The sequence below is a fragment of the Chaetodon auriga genome, chromosome 19 (genome assembly GCF_051107435.1).
Source record: "Chaetodon auriga isolate fChaAug3 chromosome 19, fChaAug3.hap1, whole genome shotgun sequence".
NCBI classification, from domain to species: Eukaryota; Metazoa; Chordata; class Actinopteri; order Chaetodontiformes; family Chaetodontidae; genus Chaetodon; species Chaetodon auriga.
The window spans coordinates 12,827,194-12,849,814 of record NC_135092.1 but is presented as its reverse complement, the minus strand read 5'-3'; the positions used below and the strand labels follow the sequence as shown (position 1 = coordinate 12,849,814).

General features: G+C 44.7%; 2 protein-coding genes across 4 annotated transcripts; both read left to right on the top strand.

The window, feature by feature from the left end:
• Positions 1 to 3,900: 3,900 nt before the first annotated feature.
• Positions 3,901 to 12,773, top strand: coro1cb (coronin, actin binding protein, 1Cb). The gene is made up of 11 exons (XM_076757447.1): positions 3,901 to 4,198; positions 8,214 to 8,413; positions 9,171 to 9,293; positions 9,458 to 9,587; positions 9,816 to 9,997; positions 10,126 to 10,245; positions 10,573 to 10,677; positions 10,765 to 10,910; positions 11,066 to 11,123; positions 11,216 to 11,458; positions 11,777 to 12,773. The coding sequence occupies exons 2-11, from the start codon at positions 8,216 to 8,218 to the stop codon at positions 11,894 to 11,896; spliced, it is 1,425 nt and encodes a 474-aa protein (XP_076613562.1). The 5' UTR covers positions 3,901 to 4,198; positions 8,214 to 8,215; the 3' UTR covers positions 11,897 to 12,773.
• A 2,105-nt stretch (positions 12,774 to 14,878) lies between these two features.
• Positions 14,879 to 22,265, top strand: tmem119b (transmembrane protein 119b). Of its 3 annotated transcripts, none has more exons than XR_013079188.1 (4): positions 14,879 to 15,178; positions 15,399 to 15,516; positions 16,008 to 19,451; positions 21,282 to 21,345. XR_013079188.1 is itself a non-coding variant. In XM_076757353.1 (2 exons), the coding sequence occupies exon 2, from the start codon at positions 21,229 to 21,231 to the stop codon at positions 22,057 to 22,059; it is 831 nt and encodes a 276-aa protein (XP_076613468.1). In that variant the 5' UTR covers positions 17,405 to 19,451; positions 21,213 to 21,228; the 3' UTR covers positions 22,060 to 22,265. The 3 variants fall into 3 exon arrangements, 1 of the variants encoding a protein (XP_076613468.1); XR_013079189.1 differs by having other exon boundaries at positions 15,370 to 15,516; XM_076757353.1 differs by lacking the exons at positions 14,879 to 15,178; positions 15,399 to 15,516 and having other exon boundaries at positions 17,405 to 19,451; positions 21,213 to 22,265.
• Positions 22,266 to 22,621: the final 356 nt, after the last annotated feature.

Here is a 22,621-nt window from a genome sequence, read left to right as displayed (position 1 = left end):
GCTTTGTAGTGCTCGAGGAGGATGAAAGTTGGATGCCATCTGATGGGGACAATAACACCACTTTTGGCTACAGGATAAAAACAGAGAATCATCAATCACCTGTGAAAAGAGAAGTAGAAGAAGACGCCTCTGCTGGCCACAGTGACGATAACCTTTCACAACCTTCCTGGAATGCCCCTCAAGAAAGCGGTATTGAGAAGACAAGCAGAAGAAAATCTGACACACTTTCAGTCACGACTGACAGTGTGGAAGCATATGCGAAGAGTTCACCCACAGCCTGGTTTGAGAGGGAAATGGGTCAACATTTGGCTGAAGTGACAGGCAGCAGGTGTCAGCTAAAAGGGGTCAGTCATGTTGGAACTGCCCATGCTGAGACAACTGGGAGAGGGAGAGCAGAGAGGGAGCAAAACATGAATGAACACAGCAAAGGGGAAGTTTCTCCTAGCATTGATGAGGAGCGCCTGTCACCACGACACAACAGTGGATCGGTGAAAAGGTTAAGAAAGAGCCCCGAGAACATGCTTGATGAAGCAGGCCGGTTGGAGCCGGTTGGGGAGACAGACATGAAGTCAACCTGGGAACCGTGCTTGGAAAAGGTAACTCCTTCTTTAAGAGAGTCAGAATTTCAAGATGAGGGAAGAAATTCTGGACTTGCTGCAGAAAAAATGCAACTTGAAGCAGATCAGTCCCATCAGAGCAGGTTTGCTGGTGTTGTCTCTAAGAGGGCTAAAGTAGGTACTCTTAATTTGCGGTCCAAGAAAGAGGACAGCCAAGTGTTCTGCAAAGAAACCGCCTGTCAATCCCCAAAGCAAGACAATCCCTCAATTTTATCGGAACAATGTGATTTGATCCCAGGTCCACTGCTAGGGAAAGAAGGTGGTGATGGAAAGAAACAGATTGCGAGCTTAAAGAGGGAAAGCGAGCTGGTGTGTTTCTCTGCTGTCATCACCCCTCCACCTGTAACTCACCAGCTGCCTAAGAGAGACACATCAGGGGCAACACAACTCGACACAAGTATGGTCGATTCACAGGTGGCGCCAGACGCCACACCTGCCTCATGTGATTCGAAAGACGGGTCTATGCCAAAAGAAAAGCCTAAAGTTAAAGGTCCACCTCCGCCTGTCCCCAAAAAACCTAAAAACCCATTTATAAGGCTCAAAACTGCACAATTAATGTCTACTGAAGTGCAAAGAAGAGGCAAAGATCACCTCCGTTCTGAGGAGAGGGTCAAGAGGAGACACACTTTTCATTTTAACAAAGATCCTCCATACAACACTTCAACTAATCAGGACATGTGCATGCTGTGGGACGAAAGGGGCACTTACACAGTGCCAAGCAACAGCCGGCCGCTGTCCGTTGACCTCAGCCCTTGGGAACATCTTTCGATCGGTCACATGGATGATCGGTACGGAGACATGATCGACTTTGACTACTGTGTGCGTATGGCAAAGCTGTCCCCAGAGGAGGAGCCGCCAAACCTGGACATGTTGCAGAGACAAGTATTTCTGAACAGGCGATCCAGATTTAAAAGCTCACCACCTCCTGTTGCAAAAAAGCCCATAAATCCTTTTGCATCCACAGAGACTCTGTACATACCTGAGGTCACACCAGACAATGAAATCCACAGGCCAAAACCTGCTTGTTTAGGGAATAGAGAAATCTACCCTGAGCTGCCATCTGAAAGAGTCAGTGCACAGGTCAGCAATGGCAGCCATGGTAACTATAATAACCGTAAAGACACAACTGATTACAGTGGAGACAGTGGCGGTGAGGTGGGCTCGTACAGGCCTGTGGCAGAAATTATCAAAGAGACAAATCAAATGCATAGACATCAGGGCCGGGCCAAACCTGAGGGGGCCAAAGCTCACATTCGGGCGGCAGAGCAGAGTCCAAGTGTGAAAGTATCTCAGATGAAGAATGCTTTTGATGTTCCAAAGAAATCGAGAGAGAGACCACCAGAAGTTCAATCGTCTCCAAAGAAAGGTAAGGACTTTGTTAATGCTTGAGACCCCAGTAGTGTCTTCTTTAAAGACCCTTATCAAAGCACTCATACACAAAACAGCCTGTGTGTTTTATTAGGACGAGAGGGTACTTTCCAAACTGCATACTGCAGACTATCATGTGAAAAACTCTGTCATGGTATAACTTCAAAGATTAGTGGTTTACATGGGTTTGGCTGGCAGTTATCGCAATATGAAAACTGACAACCGACCAGTACAGTTCCCCTTAACTCTAAGCAGCTTTTTAGCCTCTTTCAGCTCATCGTTGTGGCTTTACGGCAAGCAACGTTATGCTTTGGTTGAGCAAAAAAAAGCTGTGAAAATCTGTCTGTGTTGTAATCTGCCCAGCACCCGGGTACAGACTGACGAAGTTAGCGACTAGTTCCTGAACATTGTGAAGCCTTTAATCAGCTAAAGAGACAAACGGTTCCTTCGGGTTATAGTGGAGAGTAAATCAGAGCTAAAAGAAAAGTGACTATTGGACTAAGATTCACCGGGTGGCCAGAAACAATGTGTTGCTCTGCGTTTGCTGGATGTGTAAATAAGCAGCTGTGTGCTAACACAGCAGCAGGTATTTTTCTTTAAACCTGTATTTTATTAAAAGCTGATGATGCAGTCATGCTCTGCCAGTACTGTCACAACAGGAGTCTTATGTAATATATAGCATTTAAACAGAGTGTGTGTGCAGGGTGGATGTTAACCTCAGGTTTCTCCCACAAACAAATTTACCCCGAGGTGTAAATGAGAGCATTAATGTGTTTGTCTACCTTAATAATCCCGGTGGCAGTCTCAGAAGCTGTCCGCAGTGTTTCCCCTGCCAGTGCATACTGGGATAAGATCCAAACCCCTTGACCTTTTAGAGATAAGCTGGTAAAGAAAGAAGAAAATCAATTCTTTTTTTCATCTGCATTACTCACTCATTCATTCAAACACCATTAAAATGGCTGAACTAAAATTTCAATCAGCAGCATTTTTAGACAATCATGCTTAAGCATCAGAGGAAAAGTGCATCAGATTTCAGATTAATGATTCAAAACAGTGGAAATTCCATATGAACTAAGTGCAGACCAACTCACACGGTTATCATAAATTATTGGACACAATATGGAAAAATAAGGAGGAAGGAGAGTCTCATACAAGGAGACAAAAAAATAATGCAGTCAAGGTCCACTTACTAGCCTTTTATGGGGCTTTTATCTGCATCACACAGTCCTCTCAGTTGTCATGTCAGCTGTTGATTTCACCCAAAGCACTTTTAGGACTTCTCACGTGTGCCAGCATTTTATTTATGAAAGTTGGAAAGTCACTTATTATGACGACCCCATCTCATTTAACTGTGTGCAGTTTGTAAGAGGACCTAGATAGTTAGATAACATTACTGAGCATCAGAAAACAGTATCAAAAATGACAGCTGTCCACATATTTTCGTCATCTTACAGTGAGTGAAACTTGAGAATGAACTCCACTTGCTAGATTTAATCAAGCCTGAGGAGTGTGAATGTGTTCAGTGATAACATCATTATTGAAAGGGCAAACAAAGTGAATGATTAATATCGAAATACATGTGATGAATGGATGCACCACAGACTATTGGGCGCAGGGGGAGGGGGGTCTTCATTGTATTTGGACAGTACAGGCTGGGGTGGGGTGGGATGGGATGGGACAGAGGGGGAGGGGAGGGGAGGGACCGTGATTCAAAAGATGCTGCTGGCAGTGAAAATCCACATTTTTGCACAGCTGAACAAAAATAATTGATTTTGTGGGTCTACTTCAAAAGACACGAGGAGGATGTTACGAGACACCCAGTTTTCCTGCAGCCCCCATCCCCATTCACAGCCTTGGGAAATGAAACCTGACTTTTCGTTTGCGCATGTGCATTCGTCGGTCGTCAACGTATCCTATTGAATTTAATAACGATGAGAGTAGACGAGTGTTAGTCTTCCGCAGGTGAGAAGCGGACAAGAGATGCTCTGTTTGTTAGCTGGCAGCCTGAAATATCACCAGATTTAAAATACTGCTTCTCGGCCACATATTTGCAATCAGGAGGGGGAATAAGAGCATAGCGGCTGAGCTTTTTTTGTGGAGACAAGGGATACTAGAGCAACGTCCTGCAGGATAAGGGCGCGCCTAAACTACCAGATTCATGTGTTGTGATTGATTACCCCCGTGCGTACGAAAATCTTGCATAGATTTAGGAGGTAAGAAAGCCTGAAAAGTCTCTTTGCATTGTGCATTTTGCATGTGATCTGTCGGTCGGGGCTGTGCAGCATCCATTAAGCTCGCTGGATGGGTTTGAGAGTGGGAGCAGCCCAAAACCTTGGGTGGAAATATCTGCACTTGCGTCAGCTGGCGGCGGTCCACCGCAGCTAAGAGTTAGCAGCTAGGCTAGCTCGCTAGCTTAACTGGTGGGCAGCTAGGATGCCAAACACACCGGCACAGCGGTCACACAAAAATGACACATTTTACTCTGACTGGACAGCTTTGTATGGACGTTACACATGAGTCATATAGCTGTTTGAGGTCACGTACGTGGTATTTTAAAGAAATGTGGGAAAAAAACGCTTCCCTCGGGTCGCCTCCTCCTTGCTTGCGGTGTGTCGTTTCTGTTTATCAGCGGCTGCTGAAACGGGACCAACCCCGGCACAGCTGCCGAGCTACTGCCGGGGCAGTGCGGCGGAACATGGGTCTGCTTTTATCACCGTAACGTTTAACGTTACTCTTTATTTCACCCATAAACCTTATTTTATTACGAGTCTAAACGCTGCATTCAAGCACATGCCTTGTGGCGTTTCTAGGTAATAATCACATCTGGGGCATAACGTTACTCACCAAAATATAAATCTGCACACTGTCCAAGCCCTTGTTTCAGGAGCGGCAACGTTAGCAAGCGCTGCTAACTTATCTTTAGCTAAACCTCTCCTACAACATTAATGTCTCGGTTTGAAATTACCGGCAATGTGTTTTTGAAAACCACAGCTGCGTCTCATTATGGTGTCGCTATTTTAATTTGTAGCCACTTGTTTTAATGGGGAGGAGGGGGGGCACACCGAGCTTTGTGGTAACATCAGCTAACGTTAGCCAGCGACCATTGTTTCACGTTAGCATAGTGCAGCTGTTCCCACCCCGGGTGAATAAGATCAGTCGGTACATTCAATATAAACCTTCAAATATCAAACATGCAGCGATGATGCAGGTATTATGATGAGGTCAGGCCGAAGTGAGAGTGATTGCATATTCGGGAGCACCCATTTAGTGGCGTTGTCCAGACAGATAAAACAGAAGGAGAGGCCAGACTCCTGCAGGGCTGCAGAGTACATTTTAATCAAAAAACAGAGAAGCGATTAATCATCATCCAGCGTACACCCTTATCCATTAATATCATAGAATTAGCCTGCAAGTGAACTGCTGAAACAAGGCCTAACCCTGCCTGGCCACCATCATGATGCTCATGAATGTGTGTGTGGGGCTGAGACAGCAGCATGTTGAAATGCATCAACTGATAGCCTGCAGGGCTGAAGCAGCTCATTTTTGTCAGATGCATGCATGCAACGAGGATCGCCGCTACTTGAATGGAGCATTAGTTTTGACTGAGGGAACACGCTGTTCTGGTCAGTCAAACTGTGGCCCTGTGCTGTCCAGGCATGATGCAGCCCTGCAGCAACAAGATCACTGTTTTACGGCTCTGTGGGACACTGTGATATTGATCAGCTGTGTCCAGGGCCAGTGTTTGATTCATGAGAAGGGGCCATGTGTTGTAATCCTCCTCGAAACTGCTCTCTTCTCTCAGATGATTACAGTAGTTACAGATCGAAGTGCTTTTTAAAGCCTCATGTTCAGCACAGGTATGCAGCGTTTAGAGCTGCAACCATTCATCGATTAGTTAACTGTTAAATTAATCGGCAGCTGTTTTCAGAATTGATTTGAGTTATTGTTTTAAGAGAAAGTCAATATTCTCTGATTCCAGCTTCTTGAATCTGGATGCTTTCAGTTTTTTTTACTCCTATGACAGTAAACTGATTAACTTTGGGTTGTGGACATTTGAGGACACCATCTTTGGGCTTTGGCACACACTGATAGATGATTTTTTTTTTACCGTTTTCTGTCATTTTAACCAAACACCTAATCAATTATTTGGGGAAATAATCGTTAGTTGCAGCCCGAGCTGTGTGTGCATCTTGTGAGTTGAGGATACTGTCATAAATTTGGATTGTATGGGCAGTTTAGATTTTGGCTGTTATGTTCCTTCAAGTTAATGATGAGTGCCCCTTTGTATGTTATTATTATCATTATTGCATCAGACATTTTTTTTTACATTTGGAATGAAAACACTTTACATTTGTCTAAATAAATATCGTCCACGGTCTGCACATTAACCATGTAAGAGCCATAAAAATGTCATGTCAATCAATCATTCAGTCAATGACGCTCGGGACACACCTACTGCACTCATTTGTTGTGTGTGCGTGCACATACAGGGAACATTACACTTGATGTACTTGCATAGGCAAAGAAAGGACACAAAGCTCAACTAAGACAACAATAAGTTAAGTAGTGCAAAAATATAAGATTAACAATATATACTATGAAATTTACATTGTGCACGTACGTCATTATAGTCAATAAAGATACAGAAAAAGACAGTAAAACTTGGAAAAATCCATGTTTCCTTATCAGATCCTAAAGGCTGTGGTTCATCTCTCCACTTTCAAAGTGGCTGAATGTGGAGAAGCTGGTAGTTTAGTGCGATGACGGACCTGGTGGATAACTGGAGAAGAATCCTGCAGCCTGTTAAACGGCTCAGTATGTCGCTTCAGACTGGCAGCTTAATTACTGCCCTGAGACACTATATTTTCCACATAATTACACAGCAAAGCCTGTCGGTAAAGGGATGGAGAATCTCCCTCAGGTATCAATATCAGCGCTAAGACGAGTCAAGTTTTAGGACAATTCCCTTTGTGTTCTCGTGTTTTGGCTGCAGATCAGGTCTGACCGTTTCCAGAGTTGTCAAAATGCCAACAGTGAAATTTGCTGTGAAAACAGTTGTCTGCAAATGACTTCTCTTGAGGCTGGAAGCAGAAATGAGAGGCGAAGAAGAACGAGGACGGGGTGAACATGCTTGAGGGCGCGCTGAGCCACAGTGCGATCATTAAACACAGATCAACAGTTGAGATCGTTTCCAGAGTGGTGGAGCAGCAGCAGGCCGTCTGTGGTGTGCTTGCAGGAGATGTAAAAATAAAACTGCGCTGCGGACACTTTTCATAAATGCATACCTTTTTGATGCATCTATGTCAGTAAAACCGACCTGCACAACATTAAAATGGAAGCAAGTTTAAGCAAATTAAAAGCTGAAGAATCAGATAACAGTGAAAACATGTTGAACACAATTGAAAGAGAACCTTTTTTTTTTTTTCCTCCCCCCAACTTGCCACAGTGGGAGGACCTGAGGGGTCTGGTGGTGCCGAAAGGGGTGAGAAGTTCTCATATGTAAGGCTGAGGCCACGAAGAGGTCTGTAGACAATCAGAAGGATTTTGAAGTTTATCCTGAAATGAACCAGGAGTCAGTGTGAGGGTAGGGGTGATGTGGTCTGGTTTCTTGGACCGTTTAAGCATTTTGAATTTGCAGTGAACCGGAAATGAGAGATGCCCAGATAGAGGGACTTATCATAGTCCAGCCTGGATGATATTAGTGCATGTGACTCTTTCTAGATCCGAGGGTGATGGGAAATGCCTATTTTGTACAGTATCTGCCCTAAAAAAAGTGAGCTGCCTCTGTTTACCAACCAGGCTGCTCAAATACATCTGTGTAGTAATAATGATAAGAAACTTTATTTGCATAGCACATTTCATACAATAAATTCAGCTCAAAGTGCATTTTGTATTGATATATTGTTGATATATTTTACCAAATATACCAACATGAGCAGTCTTGCAGGCCACTGAGATGAGGAGGTACACACAGCGGCAGAAAAATGTGTATCATGTATGTTTTGCGTCAGATGTTTTTCAGTCGGTATGCACGAGGACCAAACTCAGTCACAGTTAATAAGCAGATCTCAGATCAGACAGGCTGTGCTGGCAGCAAAACAGGCCAACCCAAGGTTTCCTCAGGATACTCAATGATGACAGAATGTTATAACATGAGTTTCTGTGGGAAAATGGTCCCTTTTTGTCACGTTTATGCATTTTATGTGACTGACCTCTTCCTCTCTGCAGATATGTTGCGGCGAGTTGTGCGACAGAGCAAGTTCCGTCATGTGTTCGGCCAGGCCGTGAGGAACGACCAGTGTTACGATGACATCCGCGTGTCCCGGGTCACGTGGGACAGCTCCTTCTGTGCAGTCAACCCCAAATTTGTTGCCATCATCATAGATGCCAGTGGGGGAGGAGCCTTTCTCGTCCTTCCCCTACAAAAGGTGAGACGTTCTGCCACGCCTTCAGGAAGCTGTGAGGCGCGAAATGGCACTGCTTCATTCTGGTCCTGAAGGGCTGGTGGTTTGTTCTGGTGTGAAACCAGGAAGGTCAACTCACTGAACTGGTGTGCAACTGAAGACCAAAGCTGGACACAGAGGGTGTAACGCATACCCAGAGATAATAGTGTAACAGTGTCATATTATACAGTAACATGCAGAGCAAATCAATCCTGTCGGCTTGTTCTCTGTCAGCAGACCCTCAGTACACACCCGGTGACCCCGTCCTACCATCCCCCAGGGCTCATATCTAAAGTAAAAACCATAGATAATCAATGCTTAAATCTGCCTGATCGTAAAGGCATCCTATGTGTATCCTGTTACAGCTGGCTCATTGAACACATGATCCTCACAGGGGATGTGTGCCTTTGCTATCGGCCTCATTGACTTCTCTTTCACTGTATAGCGTCCTGCAGGTGGAGAGGCCGCTAGAACTTTGGGATATCCAGGTAGAAATCACAGATGTCCGTCTGTGGTGACAGCGGATGAGGTCCAAGCAGCAAAGATGTCTGTACTGCGTCCCCATATTGAAATTGAGTGTCTTGTAGTCGTGCAAAGGACGAGCACACGATAGTTAAATTAACCCTGTTCCTCAGTCATTTTCATATCTCTCTGACAGATATCAGCCTCCAGAGCTTTATTGCTCCTCTGCAGCTCGCACTCTTTAACACCTTTGTAACAGAAGTTGTCTTTTGCCTGACAGACTGGCCGTATAGACAAGGTCTACCCTACAGTATGTGGTCACACGGGCCCGGTGTTGGACATCGACTGGTGTCCTCATAATGACCTCGTCATCGCTAGCGGCTCGGAGGACTGCACCGTCATGGTAAGGACACGGTTAATCTCTGAACGGGTTCAACATGAGCTATGAGGGGGTCTTTTCCTGGTTTGATTGTGTGTGTGTTCTAACAGAGTAGCAGTTAAAAGACATTATTTTAGTTGACAGTTTTCCCTCTAGCTTCTAGTTTTCTGTGTCTGGCTCTGATCCAGGTTTGGCAGATCCCTGAGAACGGGCTGGAGACTCCCCTCTCAGAGCCCGTGGTCGTGTTAGAGGGTCACTCTAAGAGGGTCGGCATCGTGTCCTGGCATCCCACCGCTCGCAACGTTCTCCTCAGCGCAGGTAAGCTTTGACTGAGGCCCGTGGGACGCTGTGTGTCCTCAAGCCGAAATATCTGTCCAGGCAGTTGTCTTTGCTATTCGTTCACGGCGCACAGCTGAACTCCAAATCTGACCGCTTATCTCAGGGCTCGCCTTCTGCCGCGTTGCTTTGTGTGACATGAAGTGCTTAAAATAAACTTGGACGCAGAGGTGCGCATTGTCAGGCTGTGCTGCTGTGTGTCCATTTTAGGGTGCGACAACCAGATCGTCATTTGGAACGTGGGCACGGGGGAGGCCATGATCAACCTGGAGGACATGCACCCTGATGTTATCTTTAGTGTCAGCTGGAGCCGCAACGGCAGCCTGCTCTGCACCGCCTGCAAGGACAAGAAGGTCCGCGTCATCGACCCCCGTAAAAAAAAGGTTGTTGCGGTAAGTTGAAGCGCTGCAGGGGATTTGGAGCTGGGATGCTTCCCGCGCCGAGTAATCTTTCCCAGAATCACCCACCCAAGCCTACAAACATGGCTGCCCCGGTCTGACGAGTGTGTTTCTGCTTTCAGGAGAAGGACAAAGCTCACGAGGGAGCTCGACCAATGAGAGCCATCTTTTTAGCAGACGGAAACATTTTCACCACTGGATTTAGCCGCATGAGCGAGCGCCAGCTAGCCCTGTGGAAAACTGTACGTCAGCGGAGTGGATCTCTTTCATCCAACCCTAAACACACTGATACATCACACACACACACTGCCTTGACTGGAGAGCTGAGCTTCCTGCCCATGATTTAAGTCCACATGTTGTTGGAGGTTTGAGGATCATTTTCTTTACACCTCAGCTCCAGTTGGGGGCGTTAAACTCAGTGACAGTGACCTTTCACTTTTCCAGAGTGTGATTTGTTCTTGTTGTTATTGGCTGGAGGTGAGACAGGTGCCCTGTGGACTGAAGTCATGGGCAGTAACGGGTTTTCCACACTTCCGTGTCCCTTCAAATGCTGAATTTTGTGTCTCCAGGAGAACATGGACGAGCCAATATGCGTTCAAGAGATGGACTCCAGCAACGGAGTTCTGCTGCCCTTCTATGACCCCGACACCAGCGTCGTCTACCTGTGCGGGAAGGTGAGGGGCCTTGCGAAGACTTCTAAACCTTATGTTTCTAATAAATCAAGTCACAGCTGACGTTGAGCTGCGACTGTGTCTCCTCAGGGTGACAGCAGCATTCGGTACTTCGAGATCACCGACGAGGCGCCGTTTGTTCACTACCTCAACACCTTTTCCACCAAGGAGCCCCAGAGAGGCATGGGATACATGCCCAAACGAGGCCTGGACGTCAACAAATGTGAAATCGCCAGGTACCGCAGCAACTTTTAGTTTTGTTCAGGCAGTTTGTGCTCCTGTGGATTATGGAGCTATAAATTAATCCACAGTCGATTGTTTGGTCTGTAAAACAGCTGTTTTTATATGTTTTACGTTTCGCTGTGTTCCTAATCTTAATGATCCTGTACAGGTTTTACAAATTACACGAGAGAAAATGTGAACCGATCATCATGACAGTCCCTCGTAAGGTAAGTCATGAATACGCTCTTCTTTCAAAGCAGTGTTTTACACCGTCCTTCCTCTGCTCGTGACATTTCCCGTCACCTCTCCACCCGCCCAGTCCGATCTGTTCCAGGACGACCTGTATCCCGACACGGCCGGCCCCGATCCCGCCCTGGAGGCGGAGGAGTGGTTCGCCGGGAAGAACGGAGGCCCCATCCTGATCTCGCTCAAAGATGGCTACGTCTCCACGAAGAACCGGGATCTGAAGGTGGTCAAGACGAACGTCCTGGAGAGCAAGCCAGCCACGAAAGCAGAAAACATCTCGACTGTCCAGAAGCATGCTTCCCCGCAGCCCTCAGTAGTGAGTGTTTCCTCCGCTGTAGATGGAGCTGGTTCCTCTTAGAAAAAGTGCTGCGCTTCTCAAACTCGCTCACAGCGTTTTTTTGTTTTGCTGACATCTGGACTCTCCCATTCAAAGTAATTATTATGGTTGGAACAATTCACAAAAGTTATGGATCAGCACATACTTTGGTATTTGGGTCACCATTCAGTGCAACAGCAAGGGAAAATGTTAACTCATGCAGGGCTTCAAGTCCCTGCTCATTGTGCCAGAAACAGGCGTTTTGAAGTCAATAAAACACTACGAGTCGTCTGTAACTGTCTCTCTGTCTTTCACCAGAAAATGGAAGACAAACTGGAAGAGGTGCTGCGAGAGTTCAAGTCACTCAGGGACCGTGTCATCCTCCAAGACCGTCGAATTGCCAGACTGGAAGAGCAGGTCGCCAAGGTGGCCATGTGAGGACGCGGGCCCCTTCCCAGGCCCGGTCGTTGTTTTCGGAGAGAACCGCACGGACGGGGTCAGCCGCGGCCACATTCTCAAAAGATTCGGCTTCATGGAGCTTGGCGCCGTCCCCGCGACGAGACCAGGCCTACATTCCAAGATGAACTTTATTTTTTATTTTTTTTCCCTCATCGAGTTTCACACTTCGCCCCGACACACAGAGAAAAGGAAAAACTCTCGCCGCTCATGTACACGTTTGAAGAAAAGACATTTTTTTTTGTTGAAGGAAAAGTCTTAACTTTTTGTTTTGTTTTCGGATTTGTGGTAAACATTCTCATGTGAAGTTTGTACTTACTACTCAGAAAAACTGTATGTAGCATCAGTATTTCCATTGTTACTTTTTGTGTTGCCAAATATGAATCGTGTGCTGTTTCATGCACTGCTTCTACATTTACTTTCTCTCCTGTTGTACATTCCAGTCCCAACCTGGTAGATTGATTTAGTCAAGCTGAATCTTTTTTTTTTTTCTTTTTTTCTTTTTTTTTTTAAACAATAGCTGTTGAACTTGTTTCCCTCCCACCAGTTTGCTCATTGATAACCATCAGATTTATGAATGTGGAAGAATTCCTGGATTCTTCTTTTTGTTCCTGTTCTTCTGGGCTTGAAATTTAACATTGGGTTTTATTGCGGGTGGGGGCGGGCGGGGGGGGTTGCATCTCTCTGGTGTAAATGTTGTGCAAATGTAGTGGTGCCTCTTGTCACTGTTAAGGGTCAAACTAAGGTCACCCTGTCCAGTGCATACTTGGTGTTGGGAAGGGACCACTCACCCAGCTTGTGTTTCACTGAACCCCTGACAAACAGTTCTGTGCACATAATAAAGATTTTACACATGAAATCCTCCATTTTCTTTTCCTTCCTTTCTATTTTTTACATCGCTTCTCGGGTGTAGAGCTCATCGTGCGTCAGTGGGAGTGTTACACTGACAAATACGGATTTGAAATCTCAGCCAGTGCAGGAAAACATCAAAATTGAACTTTTCGTGCTGGTTAAAAACGCCTACACAATCTGCTGGAGAGGTTCTGTTTATCAGTCAGCATGTGGTGCCAAGAAAGAGCTCTGATGGCTGCCAAACAGTAGTGCAATGTATGTAAGTACATTTACCCAAATACTGCACTCAAGTACAATTCTGAGGTACTTAACTCGAGTATTTCCATCTCTACAACATTTTTTTATGGAAAATTGTCATTTTTATTCCGCTACATTTAATTGATTGCCCTTGTGACTCGTTACTGTGCATATTAATATTTCACAAACATATAATACATAATTATGAACATTGTGGGATGGTAGGTATGGCTGGATAAAGAGGACAGTGGGTACTGGTTGCACTTTGGATATGAAAGAAATCCATCTAAGGCTGCAAGTAAGCGTCACATTTTCATTACTGATTAATCTATTTTCTTGATTAATTGGCTAATCTGTAAAAAAAAAATAAGAAGCAAACAGTGTAATACTCATCACTGCTGATGTCTTCAAATAGCTTGACAGGACCAAATATATTCAAAGTACTACCACAGAAGACAAAGAACACCAGCACATATTCACAGTGGAGGAGCTGGAACCAGTGAATTTATAGGATGTTCACATCCACGATTATCAAACTACTTGCTGATTGATCTTCTGGCAATCTACCAATCATCTAATTGAATGATGATTTCAGATCAAACTCAACCTCAGTCAAAACCTCCACCGAAGCCTAAAACCCTCCTCAGTTAGCTGTTACTTCTTTTCCTGCCTGATGGTGGTGCTAAAGCAGCAGCCAGGAGGTCATTTAAATGTCCTTCAGTCAAAGTATTGTTTTTATTGTAGTGTTAAGTCATTTCAGTCAGTATTCTGACAGTTTTTAAAACATTAATGGAATTTCCTCTTGACCTTTTCAGATTTTCTTTGCTTTTGTATGAAATAAAGGATAATTTTACCAGTTTGGGCCTCAAACATATATAGTAAGATGAAGAAGAACAACAACAACAGCATTACTAATGTGGTACTTTAGAAGCTTTTCATATGTTTCTATGTAAAGTTTTGATTTGAAAAGTAAGTCATGTCAAACTAATGTATGAAAAACAATATTTCAGTATTAAAGTAGCATAAAATGGAAAAACTCAAGTGCACATATCTGATATTTGCAATAATAAGTAATTGTACTTAGTTACCTTCCACCACTGGTGAGAGTGAGGCAGTGACCCTCTCCACTGCTTGATGCTACATGCTATCTGTTCATTAGCATGTGCGGTGCATGTGTGGTTCAGTAAGTTTCCACCAGTTGTTATTACAGTTTCATAAGCTGAGCCATGAAACTGAAAACTACCTCACTGTAATCAAGCTATTTTTCATAGTAGTCCTTCTTATTGCCCACTAGGCCCCATTTTTTTCTGTTTTCATGACTTCTTTTTGAAATGCGGTGTTGACCAGGATAAAAATTTCTGTTTTTCATGATGTTTTAAATACAATGTGTAGTTGAATTACTTATTATTACTGAATTATCTTAGAAAAAACAGAAGGAACAGCCACATGGACAGCCAGCTTCCACAGTGCTATCAAAAATCAAATGTAAATCAGGGCTACTGGCAGTGATTCTTCAGCTTCACTCTTCTGGGAGCTGATTGTGATGAGGAAAATCTTTGAACGTGTTAATATTTCATAATTTATCTATGAAATAAAGTAGAATAATTTGGGTAATTGTTGCCAAAAAAATCTTTATTTTTCAGTGTGTATGTCAGTCTGGGCCCGTTCTGTACTTTGCATCATTTTTTCACAGCATGGCAACGCTCAAAACACAAGAAACATCATTCTCTGTCAACAGTTTTTTTTATAACCGTGTCTCAGTATGATTCAACAGCACAGGAAGTGACAGTTATGATTTCCACACTAGAAGAACATTTCTGTTTCCTCTCAGGGTACAAATGTGGCAGTCCAAGCTTCGTATCTTGAAGCCAGGGCTCTAAATCAGACAGCAAACCACCACACATCAATTCATGCCATGGACCTTCTGACTGATCACATGTCCTCGTGCAGCTGATCCTCTGTCACTGTGGTCTACCATCAGCGCCTTGAAATGCCTGAGTTGTTCAAATCTGAGACAGAGGTGTGATCAGAAGTAGGCATGCGAGAAAGATCTGTTTACAGAACTGAGCACTTCCTGCTGCTTTATATGAATTAGTAGTCAGAGCATCAGGACATCCAGAGCGAACATGCTCCACACGGCAGCACCTGACCTCTCCTCGGCTTTCCATCAGTGAGGTAAGACGCATCTTCTGCCAGCGAACAGATGAGAGATCTTAAAATGTGAGAGCTGTGCCTACATGAAGACAAGCTTCTGATGAGTTTAACTTCCTCACTGATGCAAACTAAAGCTGTGGCTTTCAAAGGGAAGTCTGTGTCTATATCTCTTTTTGAAAAATGTTATATACTGCTTTTTTTTTTTTTCAAAGTGTGAACATTTCCTGTTTCTTCTCTCAAGCGGTGCTACACTCAGCATGCCTGCGCTCAGAGGATGTTCTCCCAGAGAGGCTGAAATGAGCTGAAGTGAACTTTTATCAGATTTTTGTGCTCACGTCAATCGACTCTGCACGAGGAAGGTAAGACACTGACAGGTGTCTCTGAGGACGCCTTTAAAATCTTTGTTCTGGTTAAATGTTGCTGACCTGAGGACCTGCTGTGTCCTTTCATGCAATGGTGTTGGATAAAGTTTACTTCCTGTTCTCTAAAAATGGTTTTTACCATGTGGAGTTTTCTCACAAAAGGAGGCTGACTGATCTGCGTTGTTTACTTCCTTCCTAGCTCTGAATTCTTTACTGCAGTTTAAAGCTTTCTCATATTGAAAAAACATTAAATATAGATTCTGCTTATACAGATTGCCTTTAAGAAAACTTCAGATTAGTCTAAAATCCAGTACTTTTGTTTTTCCTGTAAAAATGTAGCAATAGGTGTGGTGAAAGAAGCATGAGCGTTTCATCATAAGCTGCCACTTGCAGACACATGACACACTGTTTTTTCCCTGTGTGTTCTGTGATAACATTAACAGTTTTGCATTGCAACCTGTGATTTTGAATCTTTTCTGTCATCTCAGGTCTTTTAAACCACAATGTTACTGCTCAGTGTGAAGATGTATCTGGCTCTGCTCTGGGGAACATCTGTTTTGTTTTCTATGGAGTCCATGAGCGCTTCCATCCCAGCAACCAGCAGCATTAACTCAACCGCTGAACCCGACAAGACAACTGAGCAGCTGATGACTTCACATGTAGCTCATAATGCAACAGAGACGCAGCCTGCGGTCTGGTATCCAACTCGCAAACCTGCAGAAGTTGTTTCTGCAGCAGCAGAGACCACTGTTCTTACCGCAGTGGAAACCGAAGAGGGGACCATCACTTATAGCAGCGACGGCTCAAATGACAGCAAGCCTGCTTCAGTGGCCACGAACACTGCAGCAGCAACTGCAAGCAGCTCGGGTCCACGACTGCTTCATACGGCAGCAGCAGTGACCACAGCTGCAAGTGAAGTAACATCTTCCGACAGCGCAACAGTCGCAGAAACGGCAACACCTGCAGAGGATCAGTTTCATCATCACTCACCCACCACTTCGACTGACTTGACTTCTTCTAATGCAGCCACCTCTGCAGCATCTCTAGCATCAGTGTCTTCCTCACAGCCTACGTCCACCGCTCAGCCTGAAGTTACATCCAGCTTATCTTCCACCACCTCTCCCGCCCGTCCTACTCAGACTTCAGCCTTCCCTCAGAACCTCAGCAGTCCCTCAGCTTCTGCTGCGACTACAGTGGTGGCAAACTCCACCTCTGAGGCAGCACCTGTGTTTGACAGCACAGCTTCGCTCGTCGCAACGAGTGAGACGTCTGCCGCCAGCACTCAACGTTCATCTACGTCTCAGCACGCTTCTGTGAAAACAACCCACATCTCCACGTCAGAGTTTACTGACCCAGGAGGGTCGAGCTCTACCACCGAGCCTCCTACTGTCTCGTCCTCGACTGAATCTACCAACACCACCAGCACCTCCACCAGTGCCGCAGGAATCTTCATCCCTCATGTACCCAAGAGGCGGCCGATCCCAACGGCCAAATCAACTCCAGCAACTTCAGCAGCGCCCCGTGAAGCCTCAAAGAGCCCACCCAACACTGAGGTCAAAGCCTGCTCCACCCGGGGCGTGATGAAGACTTGCCTCATTGCCATCGCCTCCCTGGCTGCGTTGGCCACCATCTTCATTGTTTCTACCATTATCCTTTGCACCAAACTCTCAGCAAGGAAGTACAAGGTCAAACCTCAGCCGGCCACAGAGATGATGTGCATCTCGGCCCTGCTGCCCGAGAGGCCGTACACCTACACCAGGCAACGCAATCGACTGACTAACGGAGTCCTGGTGATGCACGGCGGTGGAGACAGCGATGAAGACGGAGGAGATAACCTCACTCTCAGCAGCTTCCTTCCAGAAAATGAGCGTTGTGTTTAGATGGAATCATGATTTTTGTCCCATACAACATTTCATCAGACCTTAGATTGGACCGATCTGTCTGATGTCACTGATGTGGAAACAGTTGCTGTTTGAATAAACTTGTACTTCCCCTTTGATGTCGGTGGTTTGGCTTCGCTGCACGCCCTATTCCTGTGAAGGAAGAGGCACTGAAACCACATACGCACACTGCATGTTCCTGTACCTTTAACCGTATCTGCCATTTGGCGAAGTCAGGTCCTCAAATGTGTATTTTAGACAAGAGTCAAGATTTCTTGCATAATTTTACGTTTGGCCTCCGCGAGAGACTCAAAGCCAGGATGAGGAGAGTGATCAAAGACTTCTTTTTTCAAACATCCTGAGCTGAGCCCTGATGGTGTTTCACTTACCGACGGGGGACAGGAAGCCTTGTTTTATCAGGGGATTACTGTTCTTCACAGACGCTGCACAGTTTACAAGTGCTATTCTGGTAGCAGTGAAGCTTAATTGTATTAACGCTGTAATTTGATTAATGGTAAACTTTATATGACTCTGTTTATGTGGGTGTTGGTGTCGAGATGGAGATTGTTTATTGTGATAATTTATTAAGCTAATGCTTTGTCTTACAGGTCAGTTACTGTCTAATCATTTCTGGAGAGAACCGTGTGATTTTGTTGTAATTAAAGTTCAGACAGTTTAGTTGGTTGTGTTGATTTTAAAAGCAGTTGTTGATTTCCAGAGGAATTTCCTCTATTTAAACCCGAGAAAAGATCCTTGGCTACACAAGCTGAGCACTGAACTGGAATTGATTATCTGGAAATTCACCAGTTGAACACATTCTGTATTTAATCAACACCCTCCAAAGAATTGATTAGGAGAAGATTTGACTTCACAGACCTGTAAAACAAAGGAAAGGAGTTCTTGTTATGTGTCTCTGAATGGTTAACAGTCATAATAAAACCGATAGCTCTGTGGACTTAGACAGTTCCCTCTTTATGAAAGGCTTTATAAAAGGCTTTTCTTGTACACTGGTCTGGGTTTCATATTCACTTCCCTTCCTGTGAGAAGAAAACAAAGCTCTGAATGCTTATAGGGCCTCAAAGCCAGGTTTTGTTCTTCTACTACTTCTTTTTTTTTTCACATTCAGCAACGTGCAACTGAAAGAGACATTGGTGACTATCAACAGAGCTGACCAATGTAAACCTGGAGGATGCAGGACCTCATCTCTGACCATATAAAGTTAGACTTGTCTTGCCTGATCACAAACTCAGCAGACTTGCCAAAAATGCATTCCCACACACACACGCACAATCACTTGTAGGCTCGCTCATACACAGTCACACTGTCTTCCTAAAGTGGTCGCCGTGTGAGTTTAATGGCTCGCCTCTGGAGAAAAACCTCCCTTGTCCTGGCTGTTACGGGCGTTTTGTCCACACAGGAAACATTAACCTCTTCCTTACACTCTTACACCCAAGCTGCTCTCTGACTCTGTGAGGCCTGCTGTTAGTCATCAGTGTCAGAGGCTGAGGTTGCAGGAAGGGCCAGGCTGTCAATCAGAGACTCCTTCTGCAGGAGTCGTGCAGAAATGTGTTAAAAGACAACACATGTTGCTGATGATGATGTCTGAGGCTTGGCTCGTGATACGTTCATAGTCATAAAGCAATTTTTTCATCCCGCCTGCCACGTCCAGTTAGCCACACAGGAGAGTGGAGGTCCCTGCCCCCACACCACATTATAAACTCCTACCTAACAAGAACAATCTGTGTGCAGGCCGCAGAGCCCAGACACTCTTGGGGAAACTGAGGGGGGAGGAGAACAGTGGAGAGGCAGAAGGAGGGATTTGTCCTCACGGTGAACGACATCTTTTTTTTTTTTTTTGCACTATCCAGACAAACCTCCAGCCTGAAATCTGAAACTGCATAAGCGGCGTGGCTCACTGAGCATTTGCCACTCTTTGCTGTGCTCTCTCTCTCTCCCCCTCTCTCTCTCTCAGTTCACTTTTTCCAGACTGGTTTCTCTTATCCTCCATCAGAGGCAATTCCAACAGAGACACTTCTTCTGCCACAGTGGATGGTGAGTTAAAGGTTTTGCCATTTTGGGTAGTTTTTCCTCAAAATGCATTAGCAAGAGGCACTGGGGTTTCTTGACATCATGTGAGCTCACATGTCAGTTTTAAGAGGCTGATGTGACAGCATCGTGATGCCTTCAGGGCAGCACGCAGCCTCAGAGAGCGAGGACATGACCAGTGAAAAGTTAGTAAAACTTTTGTGTCGGTTTAAGGCTTTAACGTGGACCAAAGACAGAATCTAGGTCAGAGCTCTTTTTTCCCATTTTGCCGCCAAACAAAATTGTTAAAAATTGCTGAGTGAAGATTCATTCCATGTGTGTACATGTGTGTGCGTAAGACCGCCTTAAGTGCTTATGTTTGTGTGTCTGGTTGCACAGACATGTGTGGCCATGTATATTTGGTTTAGGGTGAGTGTGTGATTAATCCTGAAAAGAAAAAACTCCCACCCCCCTTTTCCAGATGAGAGCAGGGCTGCACGCGGCCCATCTTGCACACAGATGGAGCCGAGTGAGGATGAAAGCGCAGGAGCTGCTGCCAGTTGACACACAGACAGACTGAGAGAGCTGATTGTGATCCAGATATATAAGCAGAGCAAACAAAAGTGCCATTTAAAGGGTCACTTCACCCGATTTGGAACAAAAAATGCTTTCCCATTTATTCCCTTGTGTTATCCTTTTTAAGAAATTTCTGTTTCTGAGAGCCGCTCCGATACCACAAGTGCTTTCTTATACTTGTGTGTTTAGTTGGCTTCATTTATCTGAATGAGTAGAACGTTCAGGCCAAGCTGGAACAAAGCAAATGTATTTAACTTTGTGGCAAATTAGCAAACAGTAGAATTTTCAGTGAAATCAAGTGAATTTGCCTCTATATGTCACCTTCACTCTATATGAGTATTTCTAGGATCTGCTCATTGAATGTGCAAATTACATTGATATGCAGAAACTCAACTGATATGCTCCAGAAATATGTACAGTATGATGATGTTTACGTGGATCTTTTCATCAAATGCTTCTAAACAAAACTGTGTACTGGGCCCAGTACGTATTAGCATTAGATTCAAGTTACAGAGCGAAGCATCTGTTCTGCCAAAGACCAGAGTGTCTTTCAACAACACCTTCTGTCTTCTGTCCAACTGCAGAAAAAGAAGTTGCTGTCCGCTGCACAGTAAAAGGGATTTTTAATCTGTTTCCAAGTATTTGATAGAAAAAATATAAAACAGTACAATCTAACATCAATACAGACACATATCGCTGACAATAAGACCTGGAAAAGAAATGACTGGTAGCTCTGTGTACTACAATGTAGATAAAAAATTGTGTCAGCTGCTCTTGGAAAATGGAAGAAAGTGTCTAAAACAAGGAAGAAAATGTTAAAAAGGCTTTTATTATAGTGGCTAAATCATTATAAAAAAAAAAAAGGCAAATAATTAAAAATGCCATCAAATTGCCAACACTAGGTCTTTACCAGCGCTCTGAACAATGGTTGGATTGGTCTGTTCTCTGGTTTTTGATTTAAAAAAAAAACTAATTATAATTTATTTTCATTCACAAATTCAGCATTCACAAATTCAGCATTCATTCTACCATCTGAGCCTTTAAGGATTCTGGAAATACCTTCAGAACAGCAGAAAATGTTGTTAAACGACCCTCAGAAAAACAGATGCTTGGCTCTGTGAACTCCAACGTAATAGCAGTGCATGAGAGGTACACACTGTCTTCACATACGGAGCTGACATTTCAGTGGCTGACGTTTGCTGTTATTTACAGATCCTGAGGGGAAACGATGCTCCCGATGGCCCTTCATCTGACTGGTCTGTGTGTTGTGTTTTGCATCAGCAGCAGCTCGGCCACACCTTCTCTAGAGGGAAGTGCAGATGAGGAAGACCTCGGTAACTTCACTTCCTTTCTGCCCACCAGCAACGGTTCCTCTGAATACCAAACCACACCTGTTGGCCCCACACATGTGGAGATGGACTTTCTGAGTCAAGTTGTGAACTTTCTGGAGGAGAACGTGCTCCTTATCCTTGTTGCGGGCTCTTTTATCCTTCTTGTCTTCCTCATTATCTGTGGAGCAATTTTCATGAGCCGCAGGCGCAAAGTCAACGCATACTACCCTTCGTCCTTCCCCTCGAAAATGTATGTGGACCACAGGGACAAAACCGGAGGTGCTAAACCCTTTAATGAAGTGCCAGAAAAACCTGCACCTGAGCAGCAAAGTGAGCCAGTGGACTCTCACAAGCAGCTCCAGGCAGACATCATGAGGGCTGCCAAGAGCCTGCGCACTCCAAATAAATGTGTTGATGCTGCAGAGGGAAGTGACCCCAGTCAGAGAGTAGCAGACCACAGTCCCGAGGACAGCTCTAAACCAGATGGCAGCATCCTGGACCAGCAGCTACCATGTCTCCCTGAGGAAAAGGAGCAGTGTGAGCTTTCTGAGAGTGAAGCAGCTGCAGCAGCAAGCAGCCCTGAGCTGAATCCTCCAGAGCAGCCTCATAAGGAGGAAGATGATTCACAGGAGCCTCTGACTGGCAGGAGTCTCCGGCCCTCCTCTCTGCACATTCACAATGACTCTGCTACTCTTCAGCTGATCGCAGGAGAGAAAACAGCCTTCTAGCTATTCTGAAAACTGTGACCTGAACATAGTTTTTTAGCGCTTTGAGTCCAGGACTGGCTATTTGTCGAGGAGATCTTTGCAAGTGTTTTTACAAGTTTAAGGGAAAGGGAAATGCAGAACATGTGCTTAATTCCAGTCACAGTTGTTGTTTTGTAAAGTTTATGTTCAGTGTCGGGAGGACACATGCAGCAGCCTGTTGCTTTGCTCTGACTGGATTTATCATCCATGACACATTATAAACATGTCTTCTGGAACATCATGAGTTTCTGTGTCATTTAAGGATTTCTCACTTTGTGTGTTTGTCTAATTCCTAAAACATTCTTGCACAAGGGCCACTGTGGTAAACATTGTTCGGTGTGGTCCAATACTGAACACTGATGTTTTACAGATCGGTATTTGAATGTTTCAGATTAGTCAAGCATAGAAAACCGCTTCCTGAGAAAGGTTGTGGTTTGCGTGCAATAAAATTCAGATTCTACAATTTCCTCAATTACACATCTTTTTCATGGAAGATATCTTAACACGATAGCAGAAGTGCACAGGTTTAATTTACAGCATTTAC